The sequence below is a fragment of the Melospiza georgiana genome, chromosome 1, assembly GCF_028018845.1.
Source record: "Melospiza georgiana isolate bMelGeo1 chromosome 1, bMelGeo1.pri, whole genome shotgun sequence".
NCBI classification, from domain to species: domain Eukaryota; kingdom Metazoa; phylum Chordata; class Aves; order Passeriformes; family Passerellidae; genus Melospiza; species Melospiza georgiana.
The window spans coordinates 34,977,018-35,000,939 of record NC_080430.1 but is presented as its reverse complement, the minus strand read 5'-3'; the positions used below and the strand labels follow the sequence as shown (position 1 = coordinate 35,000,939).

Below are 23,922 nucleotides of genomic sequence, written 5' to 3'. Positions count from 1 at the left end.
CGCTTGGGATACAGGATTATCTGGGTTAGCCCAAGATACTGATCAGCTACCCCAACGTTCAACAGGTAAAAATTTTTCCATCCTCAACTAGTTCCATCCTCTAGAACTAGTTTACTGTCCTTTGAGGCATCTACCTCTAGCCATCTGTCACTTCATAGGTAAACCTGTCATCTGATAATTGTTTAGGAACATTTTTCTATCTCAACTTCATCAACAGCCTAAATACAGATTCAGACTAGGCAATCAAAATATTGTTCAGCCTGTTACTCAGGGGAATAATCAGCCTCTCTGATGACACAGCCATGACCAGGAAGGCTGCAAAAAATGTCAAGTTTAAATAAGCCTCAAAAAAAGTAAATGGACAATATATAAGCCCCAGAGCAAGCCCAAATGATCCCAAGTTAACCTACTATATCTTACAGGAAGGGATTTCAGATGCACTCAGCAATTACATTCAGGCCAGACTTTCACATACTGTGTATATTTTGGTTGCTGACTTTTCAATACCTGTCCTCAATGTCTGAAGTGATACCTGATTTTTCAGACTCATAAAAAAGATATGTGTAGTAAGGCAGTGGGGAACTTGAAGTCTTCAAAAAAGTCAAAAGGTTCCGTTTTGTAGTCACAACGTTTGGCAATAGATGGGGGTTTCTTTGTTGTTGTTCATTTAGGGGAGTGGGGATTGAAATAATAGAAAGGACACTCAGTCTCAATACATTGCTTTCAAAACAACAGCTAAGGAAATACAACATTAGCTTGCTATACAAAAACTTGCTTGATTCATCCAGAATGTGTTTTGTAAAATTACCTTGAATTCCTGATTTTCATCCCTCAAAACACAAAAGGAAACTTTAAAGCATGCTACCAGTTTAAAAAAGCCCTGGAGAACCAAAGGACACTTATTTGAAACAAGCTTTCATTTTGAGAAGAAAAAAAAATTAATTCTCATTTGGTGAAAGATACCTAACAGCCAAGCTGCAAAGTGTGTAACTTGATTCTTCATTTTTCTTTCAAAAAAAAAAATTGTTTAGTCTGATGTGCAATAATAATAGACACTTGGCTTGTTCAGCTGTGGGCTCTGTTGAAGTTATACTTACCCGTGTTGTGCTTTCATACAAGGATAACAAAGTCAGAGTAAGGGGCTAGCACAGAAATTTGAAGGGCTGCCCATCAAGCAGCCACAAAGACAGAGGAATGTCCTGAGAAGTTCAGAAAGGTTTCTTCATTGATCTCACAGGTTTCCACCCAAGTGCACTGAGGAGTTCAACATCATAACACAACAACCAGGTGGAGAAAGAGGCGAGGAAGAAGAAGGGCACCCAAACATAGGTGGTGAAACTGCTCCCACCCAGATGAGGGCTACCAGGAAATTTACTGCCTAAAAATTAGTATGTACTCTTTACAGCACTGGTTGAACTTTCCTGGAGGGATAAACATATTGGGTACAACCAATTTTTAAAGTCTTCTGGTCACTCTGAAACTGACCAGTAAATGTAAGAAAATGTTTCCTTTCATTTTTGATAAAGTAAGGGGCACAGAAGCAAACAAGAAAACAAACTACACTATGAGTCCTCATACCCAATCATTTTGCACACCTCAAAATTCATGCCTAGATAAACCTCTCTGTGTAAACTACAAGGAGGGAAAAATTAAGGCAACCAAGAGCGATGTAAATTACCTCACTGGCACAGGCATTACTTGGGAAAAGGAATACCTTTGCACTACCTTTATCACAGGCACTTCTTCCATCTAGAGAAAAATGTTTCTACCTCCACAGCGGGCTTTATCACCAAAACTCTAGAGGATTTGTTTTTATTAAATAGAATGAGGAAGGAAAAAAAGTTTCTATGTAGATAATCCCCAGCTCCCAAAGTTCAGTCCCACAGGGCTTTTATTATTTCCCTGGAGGAAGCAATCTATTCTACAGACATTAATATTTTGGTGTTTAAACACAAAAGCTTTGTCACACAACACAATGTAGAGTTTCAAAGCAATGCAAACACTGTTGACTTTCTACAACAGCAAAGAGCTGATATCTATTTCAGTCAATTTAACTATAAAGTTGCCTGCAGTGGTGACTAGCATGCAAAACTTACATAAGATATCCTGTGTTATCTCAAACAGCTCATTTTTAGCTGGAAAGATGGAAATGGAAAACACCAATTACTCCCTATCCATATTCTTAACAAGACTTTCTAACAAACAAAAATAAAATACATAAAACAAAGAGGAACAAATAACATTAATTCTAAAAGACCGAATTGCGTTGTCAAGTTGTGCAACAAAACTATCACTTGCATTTTAGTGCAATGATTCTAGTGGATTTTCCTTACATTTATACAGTCAGAGAACAGAAAGCAGTTCGGTGTACATGGGTGTCTGGAGTTTCTGAATTGGTTCAAGAGATTGGTTGAACAGATTTAATATGACTTGTTCTTCTTAAGCCAGCATGAAAACAATGGCAGAAAACATAGTGAAGCTAGTCGATAGCTTGGAAGCTCTGGAAAGGCATACCTGATAAACCAGCACAGCACCAATTGCTGCAATCAGGTCATGCACCATTGTTTATTAGACACTGACCCAACCTACATAACAACATATAACTTCACATATAGCATAATTTTACCTCTCCCTTAGAAGCTTATATTTCAGATCCAAACACAGATTTCACACAAAAAACAAGTTTCTTATTCCCAAGTCATATTTTGCTTAGTTTCTAAGATGTCTTTTACAAAACCAACAGTTTCAGTGCCTACTTGCAGGAACAGTTTATAGAAAACATGTTTAATGTGTGTTAAATATTACTGATATTATAGTGAACCCAGACTGTGGATTAAGCTACCTCTGTAAACGGTAAATAATTCTAATGTCTACTGAAAGCATACAATGTGTTATTTTTCATTACTAATTATTATTAATAAATGGATCATACACAACAAATTAAAATATACTATACAACATACAGGAAAAAAAAATAGGAAGTCTGACTTCTAGGCAGCTTAGGAGAAAGAGGAGGGGGGAAAACTAACACTGCACCTGGCTTGTTACAGGGCAATTGCTGCTGCAAGTCTTTGAACCTACTGATGACAGGAACATTTTTTTTTAAAAAGTCACATAAGCAAAAATGCAAAAACAAGGAAGACATGAAGACAAATGTCTAAGAAAAAAGTATGTCTCTTTTTCCCATTTATCATTAATTTTTCATTCTGAAATCTAAGAATAAAACATCTTAAACTTTAAGGTATTTAGATTTCCCCAGGGTTTCAGTGGGTAATGAAACAACTATTTTTCAATGTCTTCCTGCAAAGAGTAGATGATCTATGATGCTTCCTGAGCAAGGACTGCAAAATGCCAAACAAATTCAGCAAACAAACACAAAAAGAGGAATCAATAAACCAGCAGAACCAATTTGCCAGGGCATTATGGTCAGGAACATTGGCCACAGTCTTTGGGAACACGTGTGTCTTTTTACTCTTTCACTACTACACAGGATCATCATAAACAAACCTCAAAGAATACATCCCTTAGAAGCAATCTCAGAGTCTTTCTGGCCAGAAAATTCCACATTAGTATGTACAGTTGGCTAACTGCAGGTTTAGGGGGCCCAGTACCAGTGGTGGTGCTGGAAGACAGACATTGTTTTTGCTTAGGAAGGCAACCCATTGCAAGGAGCAGGACGGCTAAATCACAGGAGTTACCAAACACAAATGGAGCTACTCTGCTCAGGGGATTCCTGATGACAGAATAGATTCCTTAGAAACTGCACTCGAACAAAAGTCTTGCCAAACAGAAAGTTTTAACAAAAGCCAGCACTTGCACAGGGTGAATGTGCCCACAGCACAGATGTCTTCGAGCAGTTTCATTGCCAAAGGACACAGCCAAATGCAAAAGCAGCTTTTCCTCATTTGTGCTTGCAAACACAGGATTCTGTGGGCATAGCTGGCACTCAGGCACTTTACAAGACCTAGTCTTCAAAATGCTGTGTACTGTTTCTTTCTAAACTTAGTCCTCTATGAGATTTTAAAATGAAAAGCAAAATTAATTCTTTTTGGGAAAAAGGCTGTCTAACTTTTCATTGGTGCCCAAAGTCCCAACAAAAAAAAAAAAAAACCCAAACAAAAAAAGACCTAAATATTTGCAAGCCATTGTTACTTCATTATGATTTTCATAAAAATGGAAACAGTTTAACCAGAAAATAGTTAGTCTGCTGGAGTCCCCTTAATAAATATACATTTGCATTTGAAATGGCACAATTTAGCTTGAAGAAGCCCATTGCAAAAGACAAATATCAAACACTGCTGAACACCCACACACATATTTGCATCACAGAGGGGGTTTTCTACCATTACTTTGAAACCTGAAAACGTCTAGAGATACTATTCTAAATAGTCCACTACTACAGCCCAAAGAATAAACAATAGGAAAGGGACTAGGAGAGAAAAGTAAAATGAAGGGCTAGCTTCACTTTACTCAACACTGGCTGAAGGCAAGCAAGACATTGATATGTGGTTACACAGAGAAGAGAACAGAAAGACTACATAAGAAATATACTACTCAAGAAATTATAGGGTGCAATTGTACCAAATAACTCTGTTTATGAAGGGGGAAGTGCAGAGAGAGATGGGAAAGAGCACTGGATATCACCCACTTGCTCACCATTCGGGTTATGGCTATTTACAGGGGGCACTTCCTGAGTCACCACACAGGTGGCTCACACACTGTGGCCTCTTCCAGGTGCTGAAGGGAGTCTGTCCAGCCTAAATAGCAATTCCTCCAGCAAATGCACTTCATTAACACTCTCACTGCTGGGCTCCCAAGTGCCACACACTTAAGTGCCTGTATTTCACTGGAAATCAATGATAGAGTTGCCAGCATGCCTGAGGTTCAGCGATTTCTTTCCCTCTCATGGTAAACTTGTATGAAGGCAGAAGAATGGCAACTGTCTTTTTATTCAAATATATGCATTCTAGCTCAATCCACCTCTCCTTGTTATTTAATTGGAGCTGGGGCTTTTTAAAACCAATCTTGGAGTCATTTTGCCAGTAGCTTTCCAATAGGAGTCATGCTTTCAACATCATCTGAATAGTTATCTCGACTCTTAAATTCATGTCTTCTTACCTGATAACATATTATCTGTTTTTATTGAAGGAAACTTCAAAGTCATTTCATGTTTGTGCCTGTGAATCATCAGATGATCCTCTGTTGGAAAACGCTGTCAGGCAAACACAGAAAGTGAGAGAGGAAGAGAGAAAAAAAAGAAGAATTTAATCCTCTAATAAACTTTTGGCATTGGACAGAATTTCAAAAATGAGAGACAGAAAGAAATTTATCCAGCTAGAAATGAGTCCAAATGGCACAGGAAACAGAATATTTGAAAATACAAGTGAGTATGAGTAACAAATAGCTGTACTTGATTTAGAAACACATTTGCTGCTGTGCTCTCTGGGGTGACAAACCATAAGGTGTCGTGCAACTGCCTGGAAAAAATTACAGTCCAAGTTTTGGATTCTAAGGGTCTCAGACACCCACTGCAGCTACCACAGTCTCACAAGTCACCACGTGCCTGAGCATCTGCAATAGCTGCTGTTCTGTATGCTCTTAGCCCACGGCAAATGCTAAGTAATGAGGCAAATCTTAAATCACTTTACTGGATTTTTCTGCTTTTGTGTCTTTCTGCAACATGTATCTGATGAACAGCTATAAAAATAACTAAATAAGCCAGCTTTTTTTCTATCCAAAAGTATTCAGGCAAAACACGTCTTTAATTTTGAAAATATCTGATACTTTGACTTGATTTGAAGTGGCAATTAAATGGTGCACAGTTTTATAGCACCTAGTTATGACCCTTTATGATACTAAATCAAATTATTCTCCTTTGTCAAGCAGAGAAGGTGGAGAGATGTTTTTTGTAAGAAACTAATCAGTGTGCTAAGTTTGTTCTACAATCTGATTACAGTCTTATACAAGAAATAACTTCTTTGCAACAAAACAAAGAAACGACAAGCTTGAATAAACGCTCAAGCACTTGCACATTTGGGCTCAAACAGCAGAATGGTTCTGAGAAGTTTCCTTCACCAGAATGTGCATACACAGATCTTTGCTACTGAGAGGTTTCGACTGGGCTATTTCAGGACTACCAAAAGCCAAAAGTAGTATCACCAAGGCTTGAGGAAAAAAATAATAAATTAAAAGCAGCTCTTTAAAGCAACAGGTACATAGGAGACAAAAAACAATGGCAACAATAGAGCTAAAGGGACCTAATGGTTTCAACACAGTATACTCTTGGCTAAGTGACTTTGCTTGTGGCTAAAGTATAAATAATTGCCATATGTTACACCTTCTGAGAATCTCTCTCAACCCATAGACAAAGCAGCATAAATAATGGAATTGAATTCTCTGGGGGAAAAAAAGGAAAAAAAAAATTGGAAAAGAAAGAAATCCCAAAGCAAAGACCTTTTTCTCACTGTGAAATCCTGGTTCAGTGCTTACTCATCTGGAAGAAATGCAGCATTGGGAATTTATGTTAAGAACAAGGGGAATATCTGCGAAAGACTTTGCTCAATGAAATCATGACGGGGGTGAAAAAAACCCCACATTTATTTCTCCTGAAAATGGATTTTCCTTCATGGATGCCACGATCTCTCTTAATGATGAAATCAGCCAGCTTAAACAGGGTGTGAGGCAAGAGAGGAGAAACTGTTCCTCCAGCCCAGACTTCTCTGTCTTTTCTCTGTCTACTTTCTTCCTTGTGCAGAAGGTTGACTCCATCAGCCTCAGCACATATCTGCAGGGGCCAAGAGAGAAGCCCCAGCCAGCTTAGCTGGACAGCAGCTCTGCATTAGGCACTTGTGTCAAGTCCTCATTTATTACAAACAGGGGTCATGTTGGGGAATGGGAAGTTAAATGTTTTTTTAAGATGGAATTTACATTTACATTGTTCATCTTTCCAAATTGTAACAGCATGGAACCAAAGTTGCTCTCTGAACACCTAAAAGAGCTTGTCTGGATCAGCTTCTCCTCCACTGAGGAAACTAAGAGTTGACAAGAAAACACTCAAGTCCACTGATTTCAGTGGAATTTAGTTTCATCAAAAAGGTAAATAAACATCACAATTAAACTCAGATACTTCTATTCTACCTCTGTGACAGAATGGTGAAAGTTTAACTCTGCATGTGGAAATCTAAAGGAACATATTCTCAGCCTGAGGGATAACCCAAAAGATGCACTCTGGCTCCCATTGAAAAACTCCCACTTAGTGAAACAGCAAAGCCTCTCAGCCAGTTATTAAGTGGACTGAAGGCTTCTGCCTCTCCTTATTTCAGCTCTTAGCAAAATCAACACCTACATTTCATTAACAGCCACCCACCCCTCTTCCAGAAGAACCTGAAGAGTTGTAAATATCTTACCCAGCTGAAAACTCCCAACACACAGCTGAAAAAGGGAAAGGTTCACTAAATAAGAGAGGAGGACTCTGGAAAATAGGTAAGCTGTATCATGTGTCATGGATGCACACAGGAAGCCCATGGCAAAAGCCCAAAAGATGACCTTGTCTAAAGATTTTACTCACAAACTCTTGTTACTAAAACAAATTAGGGTCAGAAGTGCCACACATGGAACTTCCCTCATCACTGCATGTGGGGGAACTTCCCTCACCACTGCAAAATCACTGAAAAAACCACACACACCCCAGTTCAAATCTCAGCAGGTAAATCCTTGTCACTTCAGGGGTTTTTTTTAAGCTCATTAAACATCTAATGTTACAAGTCAGGTTTTGCCCTTGGAGACATAAGGCAGAGCACCAGTCAAAAGGACAGGAATCCCAAATGCACACCCTGGGGAAAAATTTATCTACAGGCTGCATTTTCCACAGAAAATATTTAGTAGGAAGATGTCTTAAAAGCTAAAAATAAATAAATAAATAAAAATCAGCTAATAAGATATCACTGTATATAACTATTTAAAATAGAAAGAAAACCGCAGGAGGGTTAGGGCCTTCTAACAGCAACATAGTATATTCCATCATACATCTCAGCAGAAGACAGATAAATGTGTCCTGTCTAATGTGTCCTCTCTTGCTAGTCCCTAAAGGAATCTGCAATACATGTCTTGAAACATGAGGCTTTGGGATGAGAAAAGTCAGAGAAGCAGCTTGAGGAGCACTTGTACCATCTCACTTTTGACTGGCTGCTGTATTTGCTTGAAATATTTCCCAATAGTGTCTTGTGGGAAAGGAGAGAATTGAGGGGAAGCAGGTCTTAAAAAAAACCCACACAAAAAACCCCTGACACACATATTATTATTAGACATGTGTTAATATATCAGGAGGCATTATACAAGCCAGAGCTAGTGCTGAGGACTCAATTAATATCACCGCTGACTCCACTCACCTGTGAGCAGCCTGGGGCACTGCAGACAAAAGGCCTCTCCTGCTCCAAGTTCATCTTTGATTCCTCATAAATCTACATGTTAAAAGGGGAAGGGGGAAAGAAAGGGAACCTATGAATATATACGTTCTAAACTTCACACATGCATGCAACATACAGAAATGGCAGTTTGTGCTTTTATTTCAAACTCCACAAACACATCAGAACAAAGTTTTCACACTCAGAGTACTAATTTTGCTAATATTCAGCAGGCTCTCCAGAGTCTAAGTTCTTATTGCTCCTTCCTGAGCATCAATTTACTGTTAAGAAAGAAATAAAGTTCAGCTTTCACAACATAAATCTGCCTCAAAAAATAGCATATGTTCAGTGTTGTTATTAGATAAGACCGTGTCTTCTCAGAAATATCTTGAATTAAAGGTTTTTACCTTTCCTCCTTCAGTTCCTGCTGAACAACATTAAAACCAGACGTCTAGGTTACTTCTGAGAAAAAGCCCACTTTTTGAAGTTCTGCATCCATACTGTCTGATATTAATAACTTAAATACATTACATCCATGCTCTCCATGCACACAAGGTAACTGTGCATCCCCATCCTTTAAAAGGTCAACTAGAGCCTCAGGAGCTTCAGCAGTGAAGTTTTTGTCTCAGTCCTGTAACCTTGAACTAAACCCTGGGGGAAAGCTCCCAAGTCTTAAATAAAGGCAAAGTGTGAATGAAGTTATGCACCTGAATTTGAGTCAATACTAGAGCAGTGTCCCTGAGCAAAATAAAATTAATTTTTAGTAAAATTCTAGGGAGTAAAATAAGTCATTTATTTGGGAAATGCTTTCAGCCTGTTGGAACAACTGTTTTTACCAGCTAGAATGTAGTGGCTGAACCATCTGAAAGTAGATTACTTATGTTTAGAGATTCCCTGAAATCCCTTAAAACGACCTCACCACAGCCTCTTTTAGAAAAATACCTGGGTGATGATTGGGTAATTTTTTTCATGACCCAAAGAGAAATATCTTGGTGAAGAAGCAGAATTTGATTTTATGACTGCAAAAACCTGCAGAGGGACAGGTGGTAAAATTGCTCAAACCCAATGAATTTTTTTCAAACTACAGTTTATTTTTTCCTGTCATCAGGAGTATCTTTAGCATGCTTACAGTTGAGAGAACAATTCACCATTAACCTGTACATCAGCCAGACCCATACTTGCAGCAATTATTTTCACTGGATGATAACATTTTCTTTTTAATTAAACTTCATTCTGGTGGACATTAGCCTGAGAGTATATATTCCTAATTGTGACATAAAAAACTGCACTCTGTCTGACTCTACTGACTCCTAGAAGCAGAATCCAGAAGTGAAGGATTTCTACTTTCATTTGCCCTTCAACCTCCACAAGGACACTTCTCCCAAAAGTTGATAATAAGCATCAAATGATCTTCCTGATATGGGCTTCTCTACCAACATCTGGCCTGAGACAAATGATTTATGATACAATAAAGTGTCAAGAAAGACCCTAACTCAGGCATAACTTATGTATCCACACAAGGCTAGAACTGAAATAACTAAAATTGTACCTAATTTACTCCTTTAAGATTATTCATATCCTGTTTTGATTTAACTTACAGCTATGTTAAACTGAAATAGGATACTCATAATCAGAAATGAAAGAGTATATTCGCATACTAAAATAACTTAAGGTGTTAAATTACTTCTAATTTCAGTTATTTCAGTTCCAGACTGTGCATAGACAAGCTCTTCAGAGATGAAGCCATAAAAATACTCTGAATTACACTATCCTGTCTGAAAGAAACAAGCAGCAGAGAGATAACTGACTAGAAAAACAAACCCCCGCAAAAAACAAAACCAGAACCTCCAGCTAAGTTAGATTTTTAAATCCACCTCTATTTATGGGATGTGACCCCAGGCATGTTGTATTTCCTAAAGACAACTTTTTCCTTTACACAGAAAGAAAAGAAAAAAAAGGAAGCTGCGCATGGATAATGAAAGGCTTTATTTAATATCTCAATTGCTCCTGCAACTGAAGCACTGCCAGAGATTTCTGTTACCCCCTTTTTCCCCTCCTCAGGGGACAGTGACAACAGCATTTTCAATAGCAAAACAACAGATGAGACTCAGTTTAAGAAAACAAGATAGTTACAATTCTGGTCCCAAGCGTCCAAGTGAATTTCAAAACATTACCAGGAATTATTTGGAGTTTGATTTCTTATTGAGTATTGCAAGTCTAAGACTTCCCTCCCCACCCTGAGTTTGACCTTTAGTCCCTGAATCCATCAGTGCACGCTCTTATAACAATTAAATTATTCTCAAGGTTATCTAGTAGATATGCATGGACTAAGCAGCAGAATAACACACTAGATGAGGACTAGAATCCTGAGTACATGGATCAGCTCCAGGAAATCAACTATAAGAAGACATGGACTTGTTGTTTGCTCTGAGTACCTGGAAAAGGCATCAGATTCAACATCAAATTGTTTTTCCCAAATGTTTAAGCAACTGCTTATTTCCATGAGAATCATTCTTTGCAGACACTAAACATAAAAGGAGCAATAATCCAGAATGGCTGTATCACCTGCACTCCAAGTGCTGTCTAGCAGAACTTGGCCTGTACAACGTGTTACCAGGTGGTACAGTGCCCTCAAAACAAATTACACCATGCAGAATTGGTGTTTGCATGTGGTGCAATCACTGCAGTTGAGGCTGTGGTGCCACTGACTCTCTTACAACAGTAAATGAGTGGAAGAAGCTGCCTGCTGCCTACACTTTTTGGAAGTGTCTGGTGCTTGGTTATCATATGGCAGTAATGTCAGCATTGTGCTTGAATGTTGACCAGAAACAAGCAGCTGAAATTCTGGGCTGTGAGTTGAACCTCCTGCATGCCTCAATCCCACTAAACTCTGCCAAAGCCGCAGATGCACCGGCACCACCGTGCCTCAGCCCAGGTTGCACAGGATGGGGGCTCTCAGCAGCAGAGCTGGTCTGGCTGTGCACAGCACAGCTTGCATGGCACCCTTCTCTGGATGCAGGCTGGCATCTCCCATCCTTCACCCGGACAGCTGCACACAGCCTCTGGCACACACCTCTCCTCACGTGTCTCACGTGTGTTCCTGGGCCACACAATCCACGTCTTCTTTTTCCACACTGTGTGCAGGTGAAGGAAGGAAATAACACAACCAATGGCAACATTTCCACTTCACCTAATAAAAATATATCACAGCAGCCTTTCCATCTAAATTAAGGTGCTTATTAGCCTTTGGGATCTTAAAAATTCAAGTTACACTCATGCAACTCTTGTAGTACTACTAATAACCACTGCAATTAATGCACATGAAGAATATCAGACAAATCTATGATGACTGTAAAGTTAAAAAATTGCTCCAGTCTGAATTTCTTGCTTCTGTTATCAATAGCTTAATTTATTGCAACTTTGTGACTTTTTTGAAGCAAGAGTCAAGGATTATAAATAAAAGCGAACACCATTATCGATATGTCAGCATTAGTTCTGATATTATTAACAATAGCCATGAGTGTATAATCCAGCAGAAAAGGGGGCTGAATTTTAATAGACATGTTAACAACATCTGTCAGCATTTATTGCCCTATTGTGACCACGTAAAGAGCCTTATTGGCAGAATGTGTAAGTGAGGAAATCTGCTATGCTGTTGTAGCCTGCCATTCTCCTGAAATATCCCTTTGCTCAGGAGAAGTTAAGGTACTCTAATTATAGAAATAAATAAATAAAAATACAAGAGAAAGGCTTCTCCAGCCTATGGCAAATGGTAGAGAAACAAGTACGTTCTGCAGCAAGCCAAGATTTTTTTTCTTGATTTTTGCATGAGTCTTCTAAAAAGTTTTTTTTATAATTAATAAAACTGAAGCCCACAGTGAGGAATGCAAGAACATAACAAATAAAAAAAAAGCAAACAGAAGAAACTAAACCACTCTCAGAACACAGCAACAAACTACATCTCCTCTCAGCAGCAGGCAGAGGGAAGTACCCCATGTTCTCAGGCTCCTCAAGGAGATTTTGCAGCACCCCAGGATCATCTTTTCTGAACCAGAAAAACTTTTCTTATATCTAAGATCAAGAAAGCATGCTCCTTTCTGTCTCTCTCTCCCTCTTTTTAAACTCAGCAGTAATCTTACTGCCATACTGGTAAAAACATCAAGCAGGCTTGTTTCCTGTTTCAATGTTATTCTTGAAGTAGGCTGCAGTAAGAATCTGATTTTCATTGGGCTATTATTATTTGCAGCTGCGTGACCTTTTTAACCCTCTTTTAAAAGTGACATTTCAGCCTTCAACCTCAAGCTGTCTAAATGTTGCAGGCTTTTCAGGCCTCTGATTAACAGAGGAAAAAGGACCGATGGGGAGGTGTACACTACAATGTGTCTAATGCAGGTCAGTGCACCCATCCTGCCATTTGCACAAGTGAGTAATTACACTCTTATAAGCAACCTGTTTGTTGAAATTAATCACCTGGGTTCATGCTTGCAAGACAGGTTTCTTCAGGCTGCTGTGACCAAGGTCACTAAGATTTCCAAATACAGGTACACAGCACACGGTCTACAGCGCTAACAGAGCTATGCAGAGACATGAGCAACAAATGAAGCATCGCCTGTTTTTTAGGGTCACGAGCACAAAGTTTAAAAAGTGAGAGGAGACATGGTCATACTGCACTTGTGAATAGCAAAGAACCCCCAAGTGTGTATGCAGCATTTTAAATTGCTAGTCATGGCTATTCAATACTGTGCTATTTATAGATAATTAGAGCGGTATTAGAAATGCTATTAAGACTTGTTGGTTTTGGAAGTGTAATACACTCAGGGTTAATGCCCATGGTTGTTCCCAATGCATACTTGCTTGAGCAAAGCCAATTTGAAGCAGCATTGTGCTGGAACGGTGCACGGTGGTTTTTCTCAGCATGGGCTTTTCAGTGGAAGTGCTTGTTTTCTGAGCTAGCATCACGCTTTCCACATGCAGGCATACAGGCTCATTATCACAGCCCTGCCTGCTTCAGCTGCTACAACGAAGGGTCTGTCAGCATTTCCATTAGAAACCCCCTGGTTTCAGGATTAAAGCATTTTCAAATGGTTCTGAATGTTGGAAAGCAATTTGTGTCTGGAGTCCCCAAGAAGGACTTTAATACGATGCACATTTGAGCTGGGGCTTGAGCCCTTGCTGGTGCTCCAGTGAAGTTTTTGAGATTGCATTTATGACATTTATGTGTGGAAAAACACTCAGCTTGGTCCTTTACTCATTTATTTTAAAAGAAGAGAGGCCCATAAATCTTCAGGCAGAGCCGAGTGCTCTCAAAAAGCAGTTGATGTGTGAATTGCCTCAACAGCAAGCAGCCTTCCTTCGGTCCTTTCCCCGTGCCTGGCATCTGTGAAGTCACTAGCCACTGGCACCCTCCAGGATCATTTGCAAAAGGAGTATCAAAAAGATTATTTTTTCATGCTTCTGAACACCCTAGTTCTTTCTAAATGGCCACACGGTTTATTTATTGCCTGCCTGAACAAAACCCAGTGCTGGGAAGGCTCCCCAGCAGCCCTAAGGTTTTGTCCCTTCTCTCTCTTACAGGTACATGCATTTAACTTCAAATCAGCCAAGTTTGGTCCCCTAACTCAGCATTTGTCCACTAAAACCCACTGTTTCTGTTATCAAAAAAAGCCAAATAGCTGCTTCCCGACTTTCCTCTGCTTATGCAGAGCTGCTTTCTTCTCAAGAAAGAGCATAACTGGGGATAACTAAAATAATATGGGGCAAATATAGCATTTTTCAAAATAGAACAAGAATTAATGTTGGAAAACTCCAGAATTAAGGAGGGGGGGAAATACAGGGAGAAAGAACCACAAGGGAACTGGAGACAAGAAGACCTCAGTGGAAATGGAAAAAAGAAAGACAGTGGAAGGACTGCAAACCACTGAGGACTGGGCTGAGGAAGAGGAGTGGAGTAAAAGGATACCTCTGAAAAAGAAACTCAAAATAGAAAGCAGATGACCTACTGCCTTCCCACGTAGCAGCAGTGTGAGAGCCCAGCACTGTGTATCACCCATGCAAGTACTTGGTAGAGGGCACAGTTTGTCCTCTGCACTGGATGATCAGTCTCTCTAGTCTAGTGGAAATGCACGAGTCTAAAAAAATTACATTCCTTGGACTCCCCATTTCAGTAAAGGAAACACATCACGGATTCACTTGCTATAGTGCAAATGGATTTGCTGTTTTACAGAAATGGCTGCGGAATTACTAAGCACAGGCCACAGAAGACAAAAATGGAAATAATAGGAGAACAGAGGTGAAAAGTGACTTTAAAATGAAAATACCAAAAAAAAAAGAAAAAAATATAAAAAAAAAAACTAGCCTGTTTGAAAACAGTTCATGAAAGTTATCTCAGCATAGAAATATTCTATAGGAGAAATAAGATCTTTATAGGGCAAGATGGCTATTACTTCAACTCTGGAAAAACACTTTGAGGAATAACGTGGTTATTTTGCACTCTGTGATTGGCCAAACAGGGCCAGCCTAACCTGGAAATGGCCCAGGCTTGTAGTTCTGCAACTGTCCCCCACTGATGGCATTTGCAGAATAACCCTAATACCTGCTGTCCCTGGTTACAAGTCTGAAACCACATGAGAGACCAGACTGGAACCTCGCTGACAGCACCGAGGTTGGCTTAACAGAACAGGCAGCAGCACAGGCTGTGCCAAGGTAAGGAAAAGGCTCTATTAAACAACAGCTTTTCACACACCAACAGAGCACTTCTCCATTTTCCCTACATGCAATATTTCTGCTTTCCTCTGCTGGAAATTCAACCTACTTAAGTAAAATCAGTATCTATGTCTGTGGACTTAACAAAAGTTAGGGAGAAGATCAAGTGTCCATGGATAGTCAAACAGCATCTGAATGTCAAGTTTATCTCAACATGAACAAATAATGAACAAATACTGTCATTGTCCTGTATCACCAGACATTTAACTGAAGTGCTCATGTCAGAAGATTAAGTTAGACCTGAGGGTCTTGAAAGGGAGGGAAGGAAGAAAGGAAGGATGGAGGAAAAAAAGGAGAGGGGAAGAGGAGGAAAAGAGGGGGGGAAAATGGGGAAAAGCAGAAGAAGGAAGGGGAAGAAGTGACAGAAGGGAGAAAAAGGAAGGGAGGAAATGGGAAGAAAGGGAGGAAAGGGAAGAAAGAGGAAAGGGAGAAAAAGGAGGAAAGGGAATAAAGGGAGGAAAGGGAAGAGAGGGAGGAAAGGGAGGGAAGGATGGGCTATGTTAGAGCCAGATTGAAAGCGTCAAGTGCTTTAAATGGTGTGCTACAAAAGGACTCTGCACTATTTTAAAAGCTTTTACACTGAGGCTTCTTTTACCGGATGCATTGTGATAATACAGTGTATAATATAATGTTCCAGATGTACATGGTGACAATATAGTCCTTATTTAGGTCACTGTCCATCTCCCAAATTGTTCTGCAGAACTGCAAAACAACTGCAGTAACACAAGTGACAGGAATCTTGCTTCGAGAGACCACCACTAATATCCAGCATTTCAAAGGAAAACTATATTTGCTCTGTTCTTTATGAGCAAGTCTTGGCTTCTCCCTGTACGTGACAGAGTCCCTTGGGGCAAAGCATGTGCACAAAGAAGTTAAAACCACCATTAACTGAAATCAATATTTACTACCAAACTCTTGAAAGATTTAAAGGAGAAGATGCATGCAGAAAACGCCATTCCAGGTTCATACAGTCATTACTAACATGGATCTGACAGCGCCCACTCTCCCTCACTACCAATTTTTAGTGGATTACACACTTAAATACACTTCAGTGTGATATTTGATTAATTACAAAGTTGCTAATAATATAATAATGGTCTGCTTAGAACTGCATTTAGTTATTTTTCAGGCAAAGGGAAAGAAAACAACAGAAAATTCTTAGCCTATGAGAAAGTCTGCCCCAATTCTCATTAACTTTCAAAAGGTTACCAATATTAAGTGAGGTGAGTAGTCTGTCTTCTACAAATCTCTTCACAAACACAGCCCCATTCCCAGAGCTGTGGCAGTCACTGTGCTTCACGTCCATGGCCAAGAGGATTATCGTGGGTGTATGAAAGAAAAACAATGAGGCTTCAGATCAGCTTCACAAGTTAAGATGGTTCACCATGCCTATTGCTATGAAACAACAAAAAAAACCTACTTCAAGGAAAAAAAACATGCATTATGCACTGGAGAAGATCTCCAGGAAGCCTGCAAGGGGCAGAAAAGGCAACTGCAACTGTGGTGAGAGATGAAGCCCACGAAGCAGAGGGTGTCAATGATGAACTCCCAGTAACATCTGGCAAATAACCTAATCTTTTGGGACTTTCCAATGCTGGCAGATAAGCGTGTTGTCTGTCCCTTCAAAGGCTGACCTCATTTCTATCCTTGGGTTAATGGCATGCAAAGCTCTCTGCTACACTTACATTTTCACTCTTCCCCCTGACCCAAAGAGTTATTATTAAACACCAAACAACTCTGCCTATTGTTGTAGTTTGCATACAATTTAATTAAGAGTTCTCCCTCCAGGAATAATATTGACTGAAGGTTTTTGTAGGGGTGTTTTGGTTTTTAAGTGTACTGTAACTGCAGTATGCTAATTGCTTTGGTTTATGATACACAAATAGATAAAAGAATTCACCTAACTTGCATGCAAATAAACACTTGGATTTCCAAAGGGAAGGAAGGAAGAAAAAAAAAAGAAAGCATTAAAGATATCCTGGGGGAAACAACAACACAAGGCTGCTTAGCTGACTTTCATACCAGAAGCAGTTAGGGGCTTTAACACAAGCTTTGAAAATTCTGCCAGCCCAAATTTTCCTTCCATATTTTATTATATAAAATAATGCCTAAAACAGAACTCTGAAAACAAGCTTTAACATTTTATGAATAAAACTCTGTAATTCTGTAGGTTTTAAATAATTTTAAACCAGGACCAGTCTCACTTTTTACTCTTTTTTTTTTTATATAGTTCAAATACAAGACAGTTTAAGATTTTCATTACACAGAAAAATGAGGCTATTAATAAACCAGCTACAAGCCATTAATTATTAACTTTCACCAATTTTTAATTGCCATTCTTAAATAATTTTTTTTTAGTTGGGAAACTTCTCTCTCTGCAAAATGACCAAAAAAAAACCATCCTAAATCAAACCTTCAGTGTTCACTTTTCCTAGCTATAAGATAAAATCCTCTGGGGCAACAAATCTCTGCTGAGAGCACTAGCAGCCCACAGGTCCCCTCAGGCAGTACTCAGCACTAGAGAGTTTTAGACACTAAAAACTGAAAACTGTTCTTTTCAGCCCTGACAAATCAAGGGCAGGGTGATTTGCAACACTTTAAACATTGTGTGTGTGAAGTTGCTCACATCCTCAAATACACACACTTCATCTTCAGACACGTCTCTCACCAGTCCTATAACTAGTTTTACTAACAGCAGTGAAACAACCTATTTTCAGTAAGTTTTATTTGGATTCAGGCTTGTCCATATGTTTTTAGGAAATCAAATATGGAATCATCTTGCTGTTGAAATACCTTCATAAGAATAAGAGGGTCTGGGTTCTGAGACTGGGAGTTAAAAAGCTGCTTCCAAATCATCCATTGCATTGAATAAACACAGTGTATTTAGACTTTGAAAGGGCAGAACACAAATAAAGCAGTAAGCAAGTGTTTGCTTGAACTAATAACCCAGGAAAAAAAATACACTCAAAGAAGCTGTGGACATTACAACAAGACTTTATATTTTCATAGAATCATATAATATTTTGAGTCAAAAAGTACATCTAAAGGTCATCTAGTGCAACCCCCTGCAATAAAGTAGGGACATCTACTAGAACAGAGCCCTCCAACCTGGCCTTGAATATTTCCAGGGATGGGACATTCACCACCTCTCTGGGCAACCTGTTCCAGTATTTAATCATTCTCATTGTAAAAAAATTCTTCCTTATACCTACTCTAGATTGATCCTCCTTCAGTTTAAAACAGTCCTATTGCAACAGCCCCTGCTAAAAAGGTTGTCCCCATAAGTTGTGGTCCACTTACACCTTACAACCACCTCTTTATGGAAGTTGTTTGTGAGACTGGAGTCTTCCAGCTTATTAAATGAGTTAGAACTATGAACTAGAAAAATAAATCTCAATAGTTAATGAAAGCTTTTTGGGGGAGGCAGGGCAGGTATTTTAGGCTCAGTCTTCTAGAGTACCTGAGGCACCATCAGCAGTCACAGGACGCTGTCCCACGCAGGTATCACAACAAACAGCGCTGTGCTGCAGGAACAGCTGCTCCCAGGGCTCTGAAGTCAGGCATTACCAAGGCCCAGCACCAAAAACACCAGGAGCAGCAAGCAATGCCCTGGGCTGACAGGCTCAGCAGAGCAGCCCCTGTTTCCCTGACATGACACAGGATGATGGCAGAGTCCCTGACAGCACCTCCTTGGGAGGGAGAGAAGGCTGAGGGTCATCTGCCCCAGCAGTTCAGGTACCTGACTTGGGAAGGGAACAGAGTGGCCCACAAACTGCCTGGCAGTCATCCAAAACAAAACAAAAAGCCCAGACCATTTTGTGCTGCTCCCCCGCCCTCCTGCAGACCCCCCAGCCAGGCTCTGGCTGCCTGCTCTGCCCTGGATGTGTCCACAACCCTTGGGGTCAAGCTTCTCAACCATTAAAGGTCTGGACCCAGGAGAGGGGCTAACTTTGATGGGAAGCCAACACAGGTCTTCAAAGGCTTTTCTGCAAATATATGCTTTCTTTGAGCACAAAAGTGGTGATCCCTCTCCTCGGGCAAGAACACTCCAGAAGCACTCCTGAGGGTTGGAGGTGCTCCTCCAGTCCCCAGCACTAACAATGTTCTGCAAATACACTTGCTGCATGTGAGACAAACAAGTCTGCCTCCCTCTCCATACCCAGAAGAGCAGCTCAAATATCAGCCCCTCAGAGGAGCTCTGGGATAAGCAGAGACATGCCAATGCCCATGGCTGGGGCTGCTCTGGCTGCTTTGTTCCCTGGCTGGGGAGGTGGGATGGATCCTGTCCTGACACCCTGAGACCCCCGTGATGCCTGACACAGAGCTTTTCTGGTGGTCTCCACTGGAGAGCAGAAGCACAGCCCACAGCACTTGTGGGGATGCTGCTCAGCTGCTGTTCCCTTGGGAGCACTCCACAGCTTATACACAGCCTGTGTATTCTGCCTAGTCAGACCTCTAGCCCTGCCTCAAGGAATGAGAGATTTGGGATTCAGAAGGGACATAAATGCAGCTATTGCTCTACTGACACTTGACAAGAAGAGGACATCTGACATGGGCTGCCACCCTGTCCTCAACTAACACAGCAACTGCAAAGCCAACTGCTACCAGTGGTTGGGCACAGGGATGAGTCTGCCTTCCAGAACCAGCTGGAACAGAACCCCTCATTGGCAAATGTCCATCAGACTATGGGAGACCCTCCCAGGAGCCGAGAGAGAGTTCTGCACCCCAGGAGTGTGCACAGACATGCAAGTCTGTGGGGAAGGTGAGAGTGTGCAAAGGGACCTTTCCTTTCCTCCTATAGGGGTGCAATATAAGTCAGCAATATGAGTCTCCTCAGCAATGTAAGTCTCCACAACCCTTCTCAGAAGACTGCTGTATCACTTTTTAAAAATCAGCCTTTCTGCTCCGTGGATTATTGCCTCAGTGAAGGAGGCAGCATATCAAAATGAAGCAACTCCTAATTAGTGACTAGCCACAAATTTCTGGCAGTAACCAATTCATAACTACAAACAAGAACCTTAGAAACTGGCACATATGAAAAAATTACTACTTTTCCTAAGAAGGAGGCAACGTGAGGGGTAATTCTCTGTAGGCTATACATTCACAACCTGTGAACTACTCACAGCAACTTACAACGCACTGCAAGTGTAAAGTGGTGAAATTCAAACATCTCTAAAAACCACAGATTTGTAACTTGTGCTTATGTAAATACACAGCTTTCAAGCCTCAGCCATCCTGGCCATAGCTCTTCTGGGAAAAAGGAAAAAATCTTGGCTAAGCTTTTCAAGAGCAAGCAGTGATACTGAGAGCCTCCAGTTTTTATGTGTCCAATCAGAAATACTTTAAAAGGCTTCATTTTCAACTCCTGTTGCACACACCCTCTTCCAATTATATCCCTTTAGGGAATATTTATCTTTGAAAGTAAGCAAATAAGGGAAAATCAGACACATACACATTATTTTGTTCATTCTTCTCAGTAGTCTCTCTAACACGAAGATGTAATACCGTGCCAAAATTATAGACAAGAGGCTAAAGAACACACTTTTAAAGACTGATTTTAATTCTTTTTAGCAGAGCTGAAAGGTGCTTGCAATCACAACTAACTGCAAGAAGTTTTAAATCTATTTTATCTGTAGTTTCATCTAGAAGATTCTAGCTTACATGAGCTATCCCAAGTCATGCAAAGTTGGTAGCAAAGTCAGGAAATAAATACATATATATTTATAGTTACAATGTGCTGATTAACTACAAGATCATTATTTTGGGAATGGACTGCATAGACTGATCTGGCTTTTTACATTTTTAATTAATATAATTTATCTCATTTTGAGCTAGGGTGCAGAGTTATGACTAACGAATACTTTGTATGAGAACTTAAAATAGAATTTTAAAAAATCTTAAAAAGCTATTTCAACATATAATTGCCTCAGTTTCTAAAAAGAGAATTTAATATATAAAATTATGTTGTGAAGGTCTAGCAAGTATATGAATGCATAATTCCTTTTCCCTTCCTTGCAAGAACAGAAGATCACTGAGATTTGTACCAGCACAGTGAAAAGCATAGCTTTATTTTGAAAGCAATCCAAATGTAAGCATTCACACCCTAATAATATAGATAGTATAATCCATTACACAAAAAAAACCCTAAAATACAAAGAGCACACAGATTCACTAAGCCTACTGCCGTCTACATGGCTGTAAAGCAAACATGCTACAGATGTCTTCTGCCAACTGACCAACTGCCCAGATCTATGTACACTTGTACAACTTGTACACTTGTACAACTGCCCAGATCTAAGTACCTATGCTATATAATCAGAAAATAAAGGCATAATTGAGGTGGCAGTGTCCCAGCAAAGGCAGATTTCACAGGGTAGCAGGATCAGTGACTGCCTCCAATAAAGGGATTACAAATGCAGGCTTCAGTATTGCGAAAGGCAGTGCACTTTTTGAAAGACACTTTGATCCTAAGCACTTGACAGATCTTCTCAGTATATCATCTGCCTCCAATCAGTCACCTGAGGAGTCAGGAGTTTTCTCAGAAAGCCATATTACTGCAGGATACTCCTTTTCAAGTGTTTGCTAATGATATGAAGGCCATTAAATCTATATACTCTAGTTGTCATAATCTTGTGTGACATCTTATCCAATATTTTCATAGGTAAGGCTAAGTTTTCTTCACAGAGAGAGCTATTTTTATGGACAGCTACAGATACTGACTAATACTTCTGCATTTATCAATGCCACAAATAGCTTTTTGAATATTAATGCTGCTAGAATTTCTTTCAAGACAGTAAGTGGCAATTATAAATAGATGCTATTATCTTCCCATGTGTCAAAACAGGCAAAATAAAGTTTAACACACATTTTGTTTGGATCATCCAAATAATATGATTCTTTGCATAATTCTGAAGAATAAGAAATATTTGGGGAGCATTAAGAACAAAACAGGATTGTCGTGAATCTCCTTCCCAGCACTACCATCCATCTCCTCTTGCAGACTTGTACGCTACACTTGCCTCCTTCTCCCTCATATTCTCCTTTCTCAAGAACTGCCTTGGTCTGAAATGAAGAAACCTCTGATCCTGGATCTTCATTTTGCACTTACATATATAACAGTTTATTTTATACAGTTTTATATTACATCATAGCATGCATTTGCCTGCAGCACACAGTGCATGATGAACTTTTGTTGTTACAGTGTTTAAAGAAAATAAGCTCCATCTCCAAGGCACTTTGATACTATGCTAATACAACTCTTGTTTCCTTGGCTGGGCTGCAGACCCAAAAAGTTATCTCCTTTATGCAGACAATGGTAAAAAAAGAAGGAGCAAAATATCTCTACTCATGTATGAACATCTGGGCTAACTAACCAATCTAAAATACAAGGGTCTCTTCTGGTATCACTTCACAAATAACAAAAAACATATGTGGAGATACAGGCTGCATCTTCTACTTGAAGTTAACCTGAAAAAATTCCACTGAGTGTTATCTGAGCTCTAACAAACATAAAAGAACAAAGATCAATACATTGAAAGCTTATTTCATTTCAATCAATTGTTTGTGAGAAGTATTCACAGGTTGTCTTGCTTCCAGCACTAATGCTTAGCTCTTTAAGTAGACTCTACATTTTTCTCTATAGATTTCAATCTTAGGTACAAGAACTGAAATTAATCACTTTGGCAAGTAAGTGTCAGAGTAAAGAAAAAAAATGTGTGTCATTTTGGTCCCTAACACTAACAAGAAACTAAAGGAAAGTAGTTCATTTGTTTATGAAAGTATTTGATGTCTTCTTTTCTTAATGTCTTTCTCTGGCAATCTCATTCCCATTCTCACATTTTCCTGCTGAAAAAGAAAAGTGAAAAGAAACTGAAACCATAGTGAAAAATTATTTGGGAGAAGATGTTTTTGTCACAAAGGAAAATTCTGGATTTTTTTGGGTTTCATCCTCAGTGCTGTTTTTAGGGAATTTTACAGTTCCAGGTCAGCTCTTCAGTTCACACACATGATGTGACTGACAATGAAATCCATTTTGCAGGAGTTGAGAGAACAACATTAGTGAGGCCACCAAAACTTCCAACCAGAGAACATGGGAGTCAAACTGTCCAACCTCATTTCAAGAGAGGTCAAGTTCATTTCACTACTGAATATGACTCCATATTTGGGAAGCAAGGAGGAGAAAGCAAAAAAAACAAGACTACATATATGCCGGGAAAGATACTTTCTTGCCTTCATCCCTTCTCACAAAGCCTGTATAGCTTGTGCTTTTTGATGGAAGGCTGTAATTGTGTGATAAAACACTTTTGGTAAAACAATTATTTCTGATTTAAATCAAATCCATTTTGAAGGCTTTACCAGAACAGTTCTGCCTGCAGATCTACCATAACAGAGTCTGGTTAGCAAGACTAGTTCAGGCACTCAATAATAGAGCACGGACGTGCAAACACATACCCACTATGGACAGATTTTACAGTAACTTTTAAAGCAGCATGGCTATAATATTGCAAGGCTACTCATTTTGGTGTGTGAAAATCCCTTTGGTGTTTTCCAGTTAATAAGGATGAAAGGAGGGGGAAAAAAAAAAAAAAGAACAGAACATGGGAAAAAATTATAGGGTTGCATAGGCAGCCTCGAAGGAACACGGATTGAACAACCTTTGAAGTACCCAATTCTAAAATGAGATCATATGAGAATATTTTCAAGCAATAAAAGTGAAGCCTCAGAAACAAGTGTAAGTTACAGCCTGAAGTGCTTTATC

At 39.6% G+C, this 23,922-nt stretch overlaps 1 protein-coding gene across 1 annotated transcript in view; it reads right to left on the bottom strand.

Annotated features, from left to right (window-relative positions):
• The window catches only part of CREB5 (cAMP responsive element binding protein 5), a 212,097-nt gene extending 199,536 nt beyond the window's left edge, over positions 1–12,561 (bottom strand). Inside the window, exons 1-3 of the mRNA XM_058024075.1 lie at positions 12,550–12,561; positions 8,388–8,459; positions 5,119–5,212 (exon numbers count right to left, since the gene is read on the bottom strand). Of these exons, the coding sequence (XP_057880058.1) occupies positions 5,119–5,212; positions 8,388–8,459; positions 12,550–12,561 (178 nt within the window). The remainder of the gene's footprint in view (positions 1–5,118; positions 5,213–8,387; positions 8,460–12,549) is intronic.
• Between the last annotated feature and the right edge of the window lie 11,361 nt (positions 12,562–23,922).